At 44.1% G+C, this 14,311-nt stretch overlaps 6 protein-coding genes across 6 annotated transcripts; all 6 read right to left on the minus strand. All coding sequences in view use genetic code 12, as the record gives it.

The window, feature by feature from the left end:
- Window positions 1-855: 855 nt before the first annotated feature.
- TIM10 (protein transporter) lies at window positions 856-1,206 on the minus strand (the record flags this gene model as incomplete). The annotated part of the gene is made up of 1 exon (XM_001484635.1): window positions 856-1,206. One exon carries the CDS (start codon window positions 1,204-1,206, stop codon window positions 856-858), a length of 351 nt encoding a protein of 116 aa, XP_001484685.2.
- Window positions 1,207-1,239: 33 nt separating this feature from the next.
- Window positions 1,240-4,185, minus strand: PGUG_02415 (uncharacterized protein; the record flags this gene model as incomplete). Its single annotated transcript, XM_001484636.1, has 1 exon — window positions 1,240-4,185. The coding sequence occupies one exon, from the start codon at window positions 4,183-4,185 to the stop codon at window positions 1,240-1,242; it is 2,946 nt and encodes a 981-aa protein (XP_001484686.2).
- Window positions 4,186-4,582: 397 nt separating this feature from the next.
- On the minus strand, window positions 4,583-6,760 carry PGUG_02416 (uncharacterized protein; the record flags this gene model as incomplete). Its single annotated transcript, XM_001484637.1, has 1 exon — window positions 4,583-6,760. The coding sequence occupies one exon, from the start codon at window positions 6,758-6,760 to the stop codon at window positions 4,583-4,585; it is 2,178 nt and encodes a 725-aa protein (XP_001484687.2).
- An 80-nt stretch (window positions 6,761-6,840) lies between these two features.
- PGUG_02417 (aldehyde dehydrogenase family protein) lies at window positions 6,841-8,379 on the minus strand (the record flags this gene model as incomplete). The annotated part of the gene is made up of 1 exon (XM_001484638.1): window positions 6,841-8,379. The coding sequence occupies one exon, from the start codon at window positions 8,377-8,379 to the stop codon at window positions 6,841-6,843; it is 1,539 nt and encodes a 512-aa protein (XP_001484688.1).
- Window positions 8,380-10,445: 2,066 nt separating this feature from the next.
- On the minus strand, window positions 10,446-12,989 carry RAD16 (DNA repair protein; the record flags this gene model as incomplete). The annotated part of the gene is made up of 1 exon (XM_001484639.1): window positions 10,446-12,989. The coding sequence occupies one exon, from the start codon at window positions 12,987-12,989 to the stop codon at window positions 10,446-10,448; it is 2,544 nt and encodes an 847-aa protein (XP_001484689.2).
- Window positions 12,990-13,131: 142 nt separating this feature from the next.
- On the minus strand, window positions 13,132-14,178 carry TIF34 (translation initiation factor eIF3 subunit i; the record flags this gene model as incomplete). Its single annotated transcript, XM_001484640.1, has 1 exon — window positions 13,132-14,178. One exon carries the CDS (start codon window positions 14,176-14,178, stop codon window positions 13,132-13,134), a length of 1,047 nt encoding a protein of 348 aa, XP_001484690.2.
- Between the last annotated feature and the right edge of the window lie 133 nt (window positions 14,179-14,311).

Raw genomic sequence — 14,311 nt, forward strand, 5'->3', positions numbered from 1 at the left:
TCGCATTCTGCAGGAATTGTCAGCAACTTTTTTTATGACCATGAGTAATGATGAACTGAAGTGTCCAGTAGACCATACAACCAGGCTGTCCTGGCTCTCCGGAATGAAAGGGATGATGTGGAGCACCTCAAAGCCCAATCTGGTGAACTTGGAAGTACCGGAAAATGAACCAAAACCAGTTTGTCCTGTAGATCATAATACTCGAAAAGACTGGATCGAAAAAATTTCTGTCAAGCAGGTACGTTCCGGAGTGCCAGAGGCCATAGAAGAAAGCTCTAGCGGGTGTGATTCCAAGAGTTTGGGTTCAGTACCATCATCGTGGTCGAAAGTTAACTTGCCAACGGAGAGAGAAGTCAGTTCCATACCCCGGACTTCCTCTAATGAGAACTGGATATATCCTTCTCAAAAAGCAGTTTTTTGAGGCAATGAAGAGGAAAAATTGGGACCCCAAGGCTGAGGATATGCAGACTGTGGTTCCTATTCACAACTCTGTGAATGAATCTGCATGGAAACACATACTTTACTGGGAACGGGCCAACTACGAAGAGGCAATTAAAAAGTGTAATGGTATTACACTCACGAGTTTCAAAGGCGATCTGAAGAAGATTACGCCCCGAGCATGGTTCAATAACAAAATCTTGGGCTATGATCTTCCATTTGATAGACACGATTGGACCATTGATCGGTGCGGAGTTCCCGTCAACTACGTGATCGACTTTTACAGCAACAACGGCAGTGTTTTCTTGGACGTGCGGCCCAACCTCAACCACTGGGAGGGCATAAAGCTACGGTTGGGACGGGCCATGGGTCAAAAATAGTAAATATAATAGCATAATATGACCTAAATACAAGACTCTATTGACGACCCATAAACTGGCCAGACTGGCCCATCTTTTGCATGTGCTCCCCGACTTGCACATTAGTCTCAAAGTATTTCGATACGCATCGGTCTAAGCAGAGAGCTTCTTGCTTGGAAACGTCAGAGTCGTTATACGATTTATTGATACATTTGCTGTGACATTGTTCTACAAGTTGGTTGAACATTCCTGTGACCATATCCAACTCGGCCTCGGCGGCCAGAAGCTTTTGTTGCGACGAGATTTGTGGGGCTGCTCCTCCAAGTCCAAACATATCTGTGATAATTTTTCGTTGGCCACTCTTGAGAATAATGAGCAAGTGTAGATCTATGCAGGCGATTTTTCCCATCGACGGCGACCATGCAGGACCCGAGGTTGCAACTCAAAGACTGGGGAACGTGAACAGGACATGGGCACCCCAGAGAGCATATCCCATGGGGAGATCATTTTTAATGGCATCCCATTTTTCCTCTGAGTCTGGCGCAGGGTATGCCAACCCGTGACATAAATTGACGCTTTTCTCATTCATGTAGGCAGATCCACCGGCAAAGCAGATTCTGGTATTTTTCCACCATGGTCGATCGGCTACCATTTGTCCAAATGTTTTGTTCGTGGTACATATGTCTCCATGGTAGTAGCGGAGAAACTGCCACGTCTGCGTCTGTAGGTTTAAAACCATCATGCGAAGAAGATACGAGTTCTCAGAGAATAGCAGGAACTTGGCATAGTTAGCAACATCAAACTTGCCATTACTTGGCGTCTTTGGACCCTTCAAACAGTCACTGGTGATCCCTCCAGCAAAGAACAAGTAGTCTCGATCCTCATTTTTGTAATAAAGGGCGGTGTGATGACAAGCACGAAGCTCTGCTTCGACAAGCAGCGGTAGTGGATTCTCTGATTCCTTGCACTTTGCCATGTGTGGTTCTTTGTCGGAATCAAAATACTCATGGACATATGTTGTCACTGACGTCCACTTACCTGTATCGAACACAAACAAGTAAAGATCACTGAACGACTCATGCTTTTCGTTGATTCCTCCTTGAATCAAAAGGGCTCTTCCATTGAAAAAAGTTTGCGGCGACTTGAACTTTCTCTGCATCGTTGCATTATTACTCTTGTATCTATCAGATTCCGGCGACCTGGCTCGATTTGAGTTGCTCAAATCGTCAAATGTAGACAGTGAGGATCCCTCATACAAATCCCATTTGCAATTGTCGACGAAAGATCGGTGGTGCTCAATTAAAGAAAATGCAAAATACCCTCTGGCCAGGGGCCAATCAGCAGAATGGGCCGCTTTCTTGGTGTCACCTTCATCTCCGTAGGAGTATATTAGAGCCTCTTCCATGAATTGAATCGACTCGTGGTTGTCCTTACTTCCAATGTCAATCTTCAACAAATCATTTGTGGCTTGGAACTTGCCTATACCGTCCTCTAGAACGCATTTGAAGCCTCCAAATATGAAAACTGATACACTGACGATACCCGATTTTATAACCGAATCTTCAAAAAGAAGGTTGGAACTGGGGCTGGTATCTGAGGAAGCAATAGAGTTTAGTTCAGCCCCCAGCTCGGACTTAGAGGTTTGTGTGTTGGATCTTGACGGATGTGAATGATTGGATGCTTGTGAGTTCTTATGTCCACCAAACCTGAAGGAGTCCACATGCTCTGGTGTAGCTGTTGGTATGAATTTGACATCAGTTTCTACGGAAGATGCATACTTCTGGTCGTTTGAAAGGGATGGTGCAAGAGAATTCTTCGTAGTAGCATGACTGTTTTGAGCCTTTAAAATGGGAGACGTGGGCCTGCTACTTCCATGTGAGTTAGAACGAACACGACTCATTTCTTGTGAGTAGGTATTAGTGAGATGGCTGTTAAGACCTGTGGAAAGGTTTCCAGATGCTTTGCGCAGATGACTGAGATGGAAGATTTTAGTCGACTTTTCAAGAATATTTCCCATTTTCAATGCAGCCATCCCGTGGCTCGGGCTTACCGCGCTATTGGGAGCAGAATCCTTCTTCGTTTCCTTTTCTGTGATAATGCTATTGGTTTTAGCCGACTGTCTTGAGTCTTCACTAGTCGACGATTGTAATGCTGACCCCGTCAAGACTTTAATATTAGGGTGTTTAGGACCTTCCGGGGACATACTGTTCGTCAGAACATCTGTGTCTGAGCTTGTATCTGTAAAGACAGGCGGCAGCGGAATTCGAACTGGAATATCCACCTCAGACTCAACAGGTTCGTAGATATTAGCAGTTATTCCACAACCAACTCGGCCACGAATTATATCGTGTCTGTTCTTCAGATCAAGACGTATCTTTGTGAACTTTAGGGTGAGAGAGTCGAAAATGTATCCGAAGTCGTTCATGATGAGCTTCTTACGCACGATCCATCGATCAACGCTCTGAATATACTCCGTGGATTCGACCTCTATCTCATATCCTCCAAAGAAGAAAATGTGCCGCGGTGAAATGAGGCAGCTTGCGGTTCCATTCAATCTCCATGGCACATTTGTGGTAGACATCAGGTCAAGATAAGTTATAGTATTTCTGCTGGCATTGAATTGGATCAAGTGGGGATTCTGTACCATGTAGGGACTTGTGAGCAAGTCACGACTGACAAAAGGGGGAAGCTCGTAGGGAAAATATATGGATATTTTGCTGGGATCCACATTATTGGGGATGTTTAAATGCGAGAAGTCATTATACTTGGAAGCGGCGAGACCACCGAAAATATAAGATATACCATTGACGGTGCCATTATTATGGTAGCAGCAGTTTGGAATATCAGTGAGTAGTCTGCGCTTCTCAATATCTTGTCTGAACCTATGGGGTGCGTTTATCGCTTGTTGAGGCATAGAATAGTAGCCAGAGAACCCTCCATTGGGAGCCTCATATTTCACCTTTTCAGGACACTCATCAGACTTTGGATCAATCTTAGGCAATTCAGAGGTCTTATTGCGTATCGTGCTATGTTCTACTGGCCCCAATCGCCCCGTAGGTGTGAATATAGTCTGTTCCAGTCCGTAAACGTGTCTTCTATCGTCCAAAGTCGAGCTGTCTGATCGATTATACTTGAATATAGTAGTTGGAGGTTCAACCCCATGCATCCAGCCACGTTGGTTTTCTGTGAAAAAGGCTTCCTGGGCACTTATACTCGGTTGAATTGAAATATTGGCACCATCTACCGTAGAAGGAAATCCTGAAATTGAAGGGTCGTCTGTTTCTGAAATGGGCCCCAACGTCAGCGTGTCCCTGTTGAACGCATACATTGTGGTTTTACCACCCTGAGAGCTTTCCTGCTCAGAATTGCCCACAGAGTCGATATCCATTTCCTACAATTATCTCACAATTGAAGTGGGGAAAGCTACAAATGTGTTTGTATGGCACCCAATACACCCATACATTAGTTAGTACTGCCAACCGTAGTTGGCTGGTATACATTCTATATTGTCTAAACATTTGGACTGAGCATATCGGACTTGACAAGGGCATGAATCTGCGTTAGTGTTGGGTTCCACAAAAAATTTCAAAAATTCAAGAAAAAATGCAAAGAATAAAATGCACACAGAGAGAAGATTACTTACGTCTTGCACTGAAGCATGGATGAACTGCCTCACTTCCAAGGCCAACCACACCTTCATCATACTGAGTGAGTTTTCGTTGCTTAACAATTCTCGACCTTCCTTCGACACCCCAAGTTGACGAAGAACAGGTAATGAACTGATGTTAGTAAATTGAATTTGCAGTAGGAAAGCCAAACATTAGGGCGTATACGAACCTTGCAAATAAGTCCAATTCTGGATCCAACTGGCGACCTATACCCTCAAGCAAAAGTATGGCCACGATAACTGTGATAAAATCTCCTTCCATTCTAACGTGGTGGGTACGAACCATACCCAAAACCTGATCTAACAAGTCACCAATACTGACGTTTCCAAGAGTGAAAGTTCGTTTCTTCATCCTATCCACCAACTTTTCTACCTTGAGAGCAAAGATCTCCTTGTTAATGACGGTTTCTGGCGTACGTGATCGCTCGGCCATTAATTCTCCAGCCTTGTAACCATCGAATTCGGAAAGGGCTTTGAATAAATCAATGAAGTTTACTCTGTCTCTGTGGTTGAGTTCAGTAATAAGACCAACATCAAGGAAACAAATCTCAGCATGATAACCGTCGTCATATAATTGCTCCAATTTCTTACACCAAGCATCGTTATCGTTGCCTAATTTTAGCAACTCGTTTGTAATGCGGTTTGTTTCCTGTTCATTACTTGATTTCACGATTTTATACTCCTTCTCGTGCTTGAACAACTCGTTCTTATAGAACCGCACCATCATGTTACCTGGGTGAAGATCAGCATGAACAAAGTTGTCAAGGATTAACATCTTCAAGAATGCATCAAGACCCTTATCACTCACTTCCTTGGATAAATTCTTGCCGAAATTCTGGTCCAATGATAGTAACTTGCTCATGGGAACGGCATGTACAAATTCTTCCACGAGAACATCCCTGGTGCTAAAGTTGATATAAGGTTTTGGAAAGTGGATATCGAGTCTTTTGTGGAAATTTGCTCTGAACTTGGCGAGGTTAAGAGCCTCAATACGTAAATCCAACTGAAGTCGCATAAGTATGGAGAATTGCTCAACTTCGTCAGGAAGCGACAACCACTCCATGGTAGGAATTATGTTGATAGCATTGGCAAAGAAACGCATGATCTTCAAATCACGCAAGATTTTCACCTCCACCTGAGGGTGGAGTACCTTGATTGCAACGTATTGATTAGAAGTCAACGGATCTTCGTGCTCGGTCACCAAGATTCTATCAAGAAGTTGGCCCGTTTGATTCAGTCGACCAAGATTTATCTCCATGTCGCCCTCCTTGCGTGCCGCCTCTAGCGCTTTACTGGAAAGCTTAGCAATGTAGACTTGAGCGATCGCTCCAACACCAAGGGGCTTTTCTTCAAACTCGTCAAAAATGTCCTCAAATGGCATACCGCCAAAGCTCTTACTTACAATTTTCTTGGTTTTGTGGAAAGAGTGGGCCTTGGCATTGGAATGTAAGTCCTGAAGCTCGTCACACATCTCCTTGGGAAAGATATCGGTTCTCGAAGCAGCCCATTGGCCCAACTTGATAAACGAAGCGCCAGCACGTTCGGCACTCCAACGAAGATAACGGAACCAAATGATGGCTCCGCTGCGAATGTGGCCACCAGTTTGCTTGTCCTTCCTTCCAAACCAGCAGATGGGAGACGCAAGAAGTACTGGTAGAAATATAGCCGAGAGTTCCACAAACCGGCCAACCGTCACCAACGGATCCCAGATGTAGTCGTGAAGAAAAAAGCCCAATGAGTATAGCGCTCGAGCAAATATGTTTCTGTTGGTGGTTCTCTCGCGCCTATAGGCATCAAACTGCTCTTTTTCTTCGTTTTGAGACGCCTGAAAGAGTCCACTTTCAAAAGTATCGGCATTTTCGTCGGGAGTAAGTCCATGTATACTTGTATCGGTGGCAACCTTTATTGTTTCGTTGTCAATGACAGAGTACCCCGTGGTTAGTGAAGCTCCAATCACACCCAATGGGATGAACCAATGGCTTTTTTTAGGATTGCTCCATGAGTGTTCGTAATTGTGTTGTTTTTGATAAGAATAATGTCTCAATTGAAAGACACCAGCGAGGATATGAGATCTAGAAGGTGCCGAGAATGTGCTTCTGCTCACAGACCAGCGGCCTGGTAAGACTAAAGATCGGTATATGCCTTTGTTCATAACATCCACTGGAGCAATGATAAATTGAAACTGCGGTGCGAACTGAATTTGTCTGAGATCGCAACCATAGGGTTTAGGTAAGTAGTGAAATTTAATTTCGTGGCTGTTGACCCTAGTATGGGGAATTCTCGAAGAGAATAACATTAAATGAAGCAAAAGCAATCAAGTTTATACCTTGTATTCTATACAACCTGTCCTCTCTTTTAGTCGCAACCAACCTACCCTCATACATTTGTGCCATTGAGCGGCCATTCTATCTCTTCCCCATAGTTCCAGTGCACTGCCTTGGTTTGGGTGTACTCTTTCAATCCCTCGATACCGAGTTCACGGCCAAAACCAGATTGTTTCATGCCACCAAATGGAACAGCATTACTGAGCACCATGTACTGGTTGCACCACACGGTACCTGCCTTGATAGCGTGAACCATACGCATACATTGAGAGGCATTTTGGGAGAAAATACCAGCTCCGAGTCCATAGGCAGTATCGTTTGCCAACTCAATTGCTTCTTCTTCTGTTTCAAATGTCTGCACAGCAAGAACTGGTCCGAATATTTCATCGTCTACTATCTTCATACCCTTTTTGCAATCTGTGTACACTGTTGGGGGCACAAAGAAACCATTTTTGAACTTTTGTGGTAAATCTGCCAATTTATCTTCACCTCCGGTAAGGCAGACGGCGCCTTCGTCCTTGCCATATTGAATGTACTTTTTCACCTTCTCCTGCTGTTGCTTTGAAACCAACGGGCCAATGAACGTGGTCTTGACACTGGGGTCTCCGATTTCAACTTGCTCAACTTTCTTTTTAAGAGTTGCAAGAAATTCGTCCTTGATGGTATCTTGGACAAAGAGACGAGAACCAGCACAGCAATCTTGTCCATGATTGAAAAGAATCGCCATACATACCCAGTTAGCAGTCTGATCGATATCCACACTGTCAAAGACCACAACTGGTGACTTTCCTCCTAGTTCAAGCGTCACCTTTTTGAGGTTACTCTTTGCAGCAGCTTCCATGATTTTTCTCCCTGTCACCGTCGACCCAGTAAAGGCAACTTTGTCAATATCCATATGGCGCGAAATGGCATCCCCAGTCACTGCTCCAGGACCATTCACCACGTTTAAGACTCCAGGAGGAAATCCTGCTTCAACTGCCAATTCAGCCAAACGAAGTGCACTCAATGGTGTCTGCTCAGCAGGCTTTATCACAATTGTATTTCCAGCAGCCAAAGCTGGAGCCACTTTCCACATGAACATTTGTATAGGGTAATTCCAGGGAATAATTTGACCACATACACCTATAGGTTCGGCTCTTGTGAACGCCAATTTTATACCTTCTTGCTGCTCAATAGTACGTCCTTCGATTTTGTCTGCAAGTCCAGCATAGTAACGAAGACACCCAATGCTGTCTACTATGTCCACGTCGCGAGCCATCCATACCGGCTTTCCGTTATCAAGACTTTCAAGTTCAGCGAGAGAATCAATATCAGCTTCAATCAATTCAGCCCATTTGTTGAGAAGAGAGCTTCGTTGGTCTGGAGTACTTTTCTTGCCCCAAGTGGTCTCAAACGCCAATCTGGCCGCAGAAACGGCAATATCCACGTCCTCGGCAGTAGCAGAACTTATGGTGGCCAAATCTTCACCAGTGGCTGGATTCGGGGTTGTCATAACTGTTCCACCTACTGATGGTTTGAATTCATTGTTAATGAATAGTCCCGTCTTGATCGTGATCTTGCAATCGCCATACGATTGAATTGTAACTGACATTAGTGGTTGAATAAATTAGCAAGCAGGTTGTCGGATAATTCGTGAGGTAATCTTAACTTTATGTGGTAAATTTGCGCGATAAGCCCTTAACTATGCAAGTCCTGTGCGAAGTTAATTTTCGCAGTATCGGAATCTTATCTTATGATGATACATGTCATGAAAAATTTATGATCGCAGTGTTAAACACGCTTGGCTACAACGTCCGTTCTATGCACGGCGCAGATAGTAGAAATAAACTGGCACGTAAGCCGCAGCTGCCGATAGTGCGTTACTAAATGGAGTATGTAGGAGGCATAAAAAGACTTGACAGTTGAACAATTTGGAAGTTTTCTAAGAGAGTTGTTCATTGACAAATACGTTGGTAAAGCCAGAGTGATAGTTCATCGCGGTGAGAAGAGAGATCATCAGATCCTTGAAATCGTGAAACCTAACCTAAGAGATCTGAACCCATCAAGTTTTCCTCCAATGATTTCAGATTGCCGGAAACAGTGAACAACCATATGTTCTACCAGTACGAGATATTGGGAACAATCTATATCTACGTTGAGAACAATGACCTCCAAAAATTGGTGCTGCAATTGCATGTAGTTGATGCCCCTCTTGTAGAGGACGATGGTACTGAAAGACATGATTCTCGATGCGATGGAATTGTACGTCGACAAGGAGCTCGACCTTGGATTTGGGACCGAGAAGATGTACAAGGAGAAGATCGGGTGCTTTATCAAGATTCTTGTTCCCCTTTGATGATTTTTCTATACCGGTATTGTATTCTGTATTCTGTGACAGTTGTGGAATTGGTTGTGTTTATTATTTCAGTCAATTGTTGACGAGAAGCAATACACATTCTATAGGACAATATATGCTTTAAAAAACAGTCTTTAGACCTGTTGGCTACATATCATGGCTCTGTGCGAACGCAGATGCTCACAAATTACTCATCTGAATCACTTTAAATAATGGTACGTACTGATAAGCACATTGATTCGGAGTTTCTCGTCTGTTGCGGCACAGGCTGCACGCTCCATGAAACGAACAACCATAAATAGACTAGCCGCAGCTGTCAGCTGGATTGGGCAAAATGGTCAATCTAGATTGAGTAACCGGACAAGTGGCTCTTGAATAGTTATTATCATCATATGCATAGATAGACGTCACTACTGGAGGGTTCACCAAACATTACTACATAGTCGAACCAAAATCAGAAAGTCTATTCTTGTCGCACTTCGTAAATCTGCACGTTTGACACAAGCGAGGGTGCGGCTGGCCATAGCGACACGCCCCGTAATACACGGCACTGGCATATTGGGATTTGCAGCCAATCATATTCTCATCTAAAGATCTCGGCTAGAGTTGACGTTTTCCGATGCTTCTTACGCATGGCGCTAGTCGTCTTGACTACAGAATTGCGCTCACTGTGGCTTAATTGAGAGCGAAACACGACATCATCTTGCAAATTGGATAGCGCGTCGGGAATAGTTGCCTGTGGAGACGGGGTATAAAAGGGACAATTTTCTTGTAGTTTGCAATCAAATGCTCATTGACAAGTACGTTGGTAAGGCCAGAGTGATCGTGGATCACAGTGAGAAGAAAGACCACAAGATACTTGAAATTGTGAAACCCAAATTAAGAGAACTGAACCCATCAAGCTTTACTCCCAATGATTTCAGATTACCGGACACGGTGAACAACCATATGTTCTACCAGTACGAGATATTGGGAACAATCTATATCTACGTTGAGAACAATGACCTCCAAAAGTTGGTGCTGCAAGTTGATGTGCTTGATGCCCTGGCTTTGGACGATGAGACGAGATTGAATAACACCATCCTTGACGCGATGGACTTTTACGTGGACAAGAAGCTCGATCTTGGAGCAGGGATAGAAATGATGAACGACAAGAAGATTGGGTTTTTAATCAAGAGTCTCGTTTCCATCTAGTGATCTATTCATTGTATACCGTATTTTTCAGTGGCTGCGAAAAATTCACTGATAAGCTACAGGACTAGCGAGAAAGAGACTGATTATCATAGTCAGTAAATGTACTCATAATATTGTTATGCTATATACTAATTCATAAACAAGAACTGTAAATCGTCCGGGGTTAACCTGCTGACCGCTGCGTCGTCCAGATTGATGGTTGCATTGATCATATTGGCTTTCTTTTCCTGTAGTTCAATAATCTTCAGCTCGATACTGTCTTCAATACAGAACCTGGTGATTCTGATCGGTCGCTTTTGACCAATTCGATGTACACGGTCCATAGACTGCCACTCCACACTGGGATTCCACCAGGGATCCATCAAAAAAACTTGCGACGCTTCGCAAAGGTTCAATGCCACACCACCAGCTTTCAACGATACCAAAAACACCTCGACTCCGGTATTTTCCATAAAGTGTCTGATGGTGTTATCTCTTTGTTGAGGAGACATCGAACCTTGTAATTTGACGGTTTCAAATCCTGCTCTTTTAAGTCTCCATTCGATCAAGTCTAACATCGACGTGAACTGAGAAAACACAATGGACTTGATTGTATGACGATCTGAACGAAGCTTGTAAAGCTCTTCTACGAGAGCCTCAATCTTTGTCGAAGAGCGCCATTCTCCACCATGGGTTCCTCTTTTGATTCTATTGACAATAGAAGCCTTGGTGAACAACTCCTCATCCACCTCTAATGCTGGCTGCTCTAAATCAATCGAAAGTCCAATATGGCAGACTGGACACTTGAGATTCTTATCTAAACCTCCAAACGAGTCGCAATACTCCACCACACACATTCTGCAGAATCTATGATGGCATTTGGATTCTATGGGATCTTCAGATTCGTCGTCACATAACTGACAAATAATAACCCCTTCAATTTCGTTCGAGACTTGATTGGTTCCTACTCGTTTCAACACCAAATCAGGATGGTCCGCCAATTGTCGCATACGTGTGATCAATGTGAAAATGTTGGCATAATTGTTGAGAACAACTCCCTCGGCCACATAGTCGTTGAACTTCCGTTTGGAGTCACTATACAATGAAGTGTACAAGTCCTTTTCTTCTTCATTGAACCAATCTTTCCTGATCTCCACCACACGTGGAGGAAGACCCAAATCATCCGCCCTCTCCAACTTGGTTCTTCTTAACATAATATGCTTTAGTAAAAGCCTGATGTTGTTGAAACTCTCGAGTCCCAACCCTTCAATACCGTATTTCTGAACATTTTTAAGCATGAAGTGGTTGAAGAAGTTCGTATGTACCATGGGTGAATGGCCGCAGATGTCACAATGCCTCCAGTCCAGAAACTTCCACTCATCACTGCTGCACTCACACTTGGTACAAAAGTATTGATGGAATGGTTCCAACTTCATGAATCTAATTAATGAGTACATCTCTCCGATTCTATTCTGTAATGGAGTACCCGTCAAGCACCAGCGCTTGGAACACTTCAAGTTGTTAGCCGCCTTGGCCGTGCCTGAAGTTCTATCTTTGATATTGTGTGCTTCATCCAACACAACTCTGTAAAACTCGATAGAGTGCAATGGAGATTTCTCCTTGACGAGACCTGCTTTTCTCTTAAAACCATAATTTTGCTTTCTAAACACCGATTCAAGGACAGAGAACGAAGTGAGAATCACATTATACTTGGATAGCTCCTTCACATCGGTTGCCCTATTGGCGCCATGGAACAAGAGCACTTTCAACAAACCATCCTTTGTGTGCTTTTCGATCTCGTTCTTCCACTGCATAAGTGCCACAGTAGGACCAACAACCAAATTGGGTCCCTTAGATAAGTCACTTAGAAAAAGGGCAATTGTTTGAATGGTTTTACCCATACCCATTTCATCAGCAAGAATGCCGCCGCGAAATTCACCTTCTTCCTGCTGCAAAAGCCAGTTTAGACCTTCAAGCTGAAACGGCAATAGCTTTATATTCATCCCTTCTGGTTGTGGAGCGCGTTTGACTGGGGGTGTTTCAAGTGATCCCAAATATGGGAATACGTCTTTGAGTTTAGGATGATGCTCGTACAACCTTGCCGTAGCTCTTGTAAAATAAGGAACTTTCACTTTAGGTTCCTTCTTCTTACGAGGAGTAGCCTTCTTGGTGGTTTTCCGTTTTTTGGGTGGCGGTTCTTTAGACTCTTGTGGTACTTCTACGTCGGCCAATGGAACAGTATCGTCATCCAAATCTGACAAACTGATCGAGTTTGCTATGGAAGAACCTTCTCTCGTAGCTTTTTCTGCTACTACTTCGACTTCACTATCCTCTGACTCGTTATCGAAGACGTTTTCGAGAGTGTACTCTTCATCGGTTCCCGAATCTGGTGATCGTTTTTTGGCAACCTTCGCCTTTGGTTTCCTTTGGCCAGCTTTCTTAGTTGTCTTCACAGGAGGTTTCTCAGTGGTCTTTGCACTCGTCTCCTTATCTACTTCTACCAAATCACCATCCAACACGTCAAGATCGGGTGGTTCAACGTACGATGGCTTCTTCTTTCTTGTCGATCTTCTTCGATTGCTGGCGTAGCTTTTATCACCCACCATAAACCCTCCGGCGAGTTCTGAGTCCAGGTTACCAGCAGAAGGCGAAAAGCCATCCGAGAGAGCTTCGGAACTTTGACTGGGAGCCATTTTTAGCGACGGTAGCAATCGGGTGAATCTTTATCGGTGAAACGGCGCGCCTGCATTTATCTAATTAGTAAGAGATGAGATCGCATCGGGTGCGGTGTGGGTGCAAATCAAGCAGAATTTCCATTAATGCATAATATACAAGCTAAGTCGTTCCGGCGGCAATGGCCCTTTCTGTTCTCTCAGCATCGTACTCAAAGTCGTAGTAGGATTTGTCGAACGAGTGAAGACGAATGAACCCATCTTCTCCTCCACTAGCATAACCAGTTCCATCGGGGTGTACGGCGATTGTGTTCAAAGGACCGAAATGGCCCTTGACTCTACCGATTTCATCAATGAAGATTTTATGGTAGAATCTAGCCTCGAATTTACCCTGGGATTCAGCAGTAGTAGTAACATTTCTGGCTTCTTGACCTCCTCCCAAAATGACAAAATCCTTCAATGGAGTGATGGCAGCGGTGTTCATGGGGGCGTCAGCCTTGTATACCTTCATGATTTCCAAGGTTTCGACATCAATCAAACAGGAACATTTGTCTTTTGACGATGTGATAAAGTATGACTTGTCTTCTGGAGCAAATTGGATATCGGTAACCAAATGAATTTTTTCTTCGTTATGAATACCATGAGCCTGGACACTATCGATGAACTCGCCCGTAGCACCGTCGTATTTGGAGACTAAACCATCTTCATGGCCAGCAATAATGTATTTTCCACCAGCTGACCATCCGGCAATTGTTACCTTCTTGGCGCCGTCTCTGGTTGGAATCACAAGACTTGGTTTCGAGGACTGGTTTTTGGGCTCTTCGTTGTTCACATCAAACACAGAAATCGTTCCTACTTGTCCCATAACCTGGTCGGTAACCGATAACAACTTGGAGTTGTCTGGTGAGAAAACCACTCTTCTGACTGGTGTGGGCATCTCGTAAGTGTATACACATTCGCCTGTTTCGACGAGCCAAAGCTTGATGGTCAAGTCGGCACTACCAGTGACCGCATAGTGGGTGTTTGAATCGACATCGATAGACCAAATGGTACCCATATGGCCTTCGAATGTACCTAACCGTTCACCATTACTGGCAAACCAGACAGACGCCGAGCTATCTTTGGCTACCAGGAAAAGGAGGTCTCCTTCCTGGTTATATTTGACCTGCGTCAACGACCGCTCGTGGCCCATAAGCTTGAAGGGACGCATTATGGAGTGTTATTAGGGTGGTGCTTAGTTGGTGAAGAATTTTTCGGTTCACGAAAAAGTCGCGGTGTGTGCAGGAACATACTCCAGGGTATACGAAGAAGGGTCAGTGAAGAACAGTGAAGAGAAGGCATTG

This window comes from Meyerozyma guilliermondii, genomic scaffold (assembly GCF_000149425.1).
Source record: "Meyerozyma guilliermondii ATCC 6260 scaffold_3 genomic scaffold, whole genome shotgun sequence".
NCBI classification, from domain to species: Eukaryota; Fungi; Ascomycota; class Pichiomycetes; order Serinales; family Debaryomycetaceae; genus Meyerozyma; species Meyerozyma guilliermondii.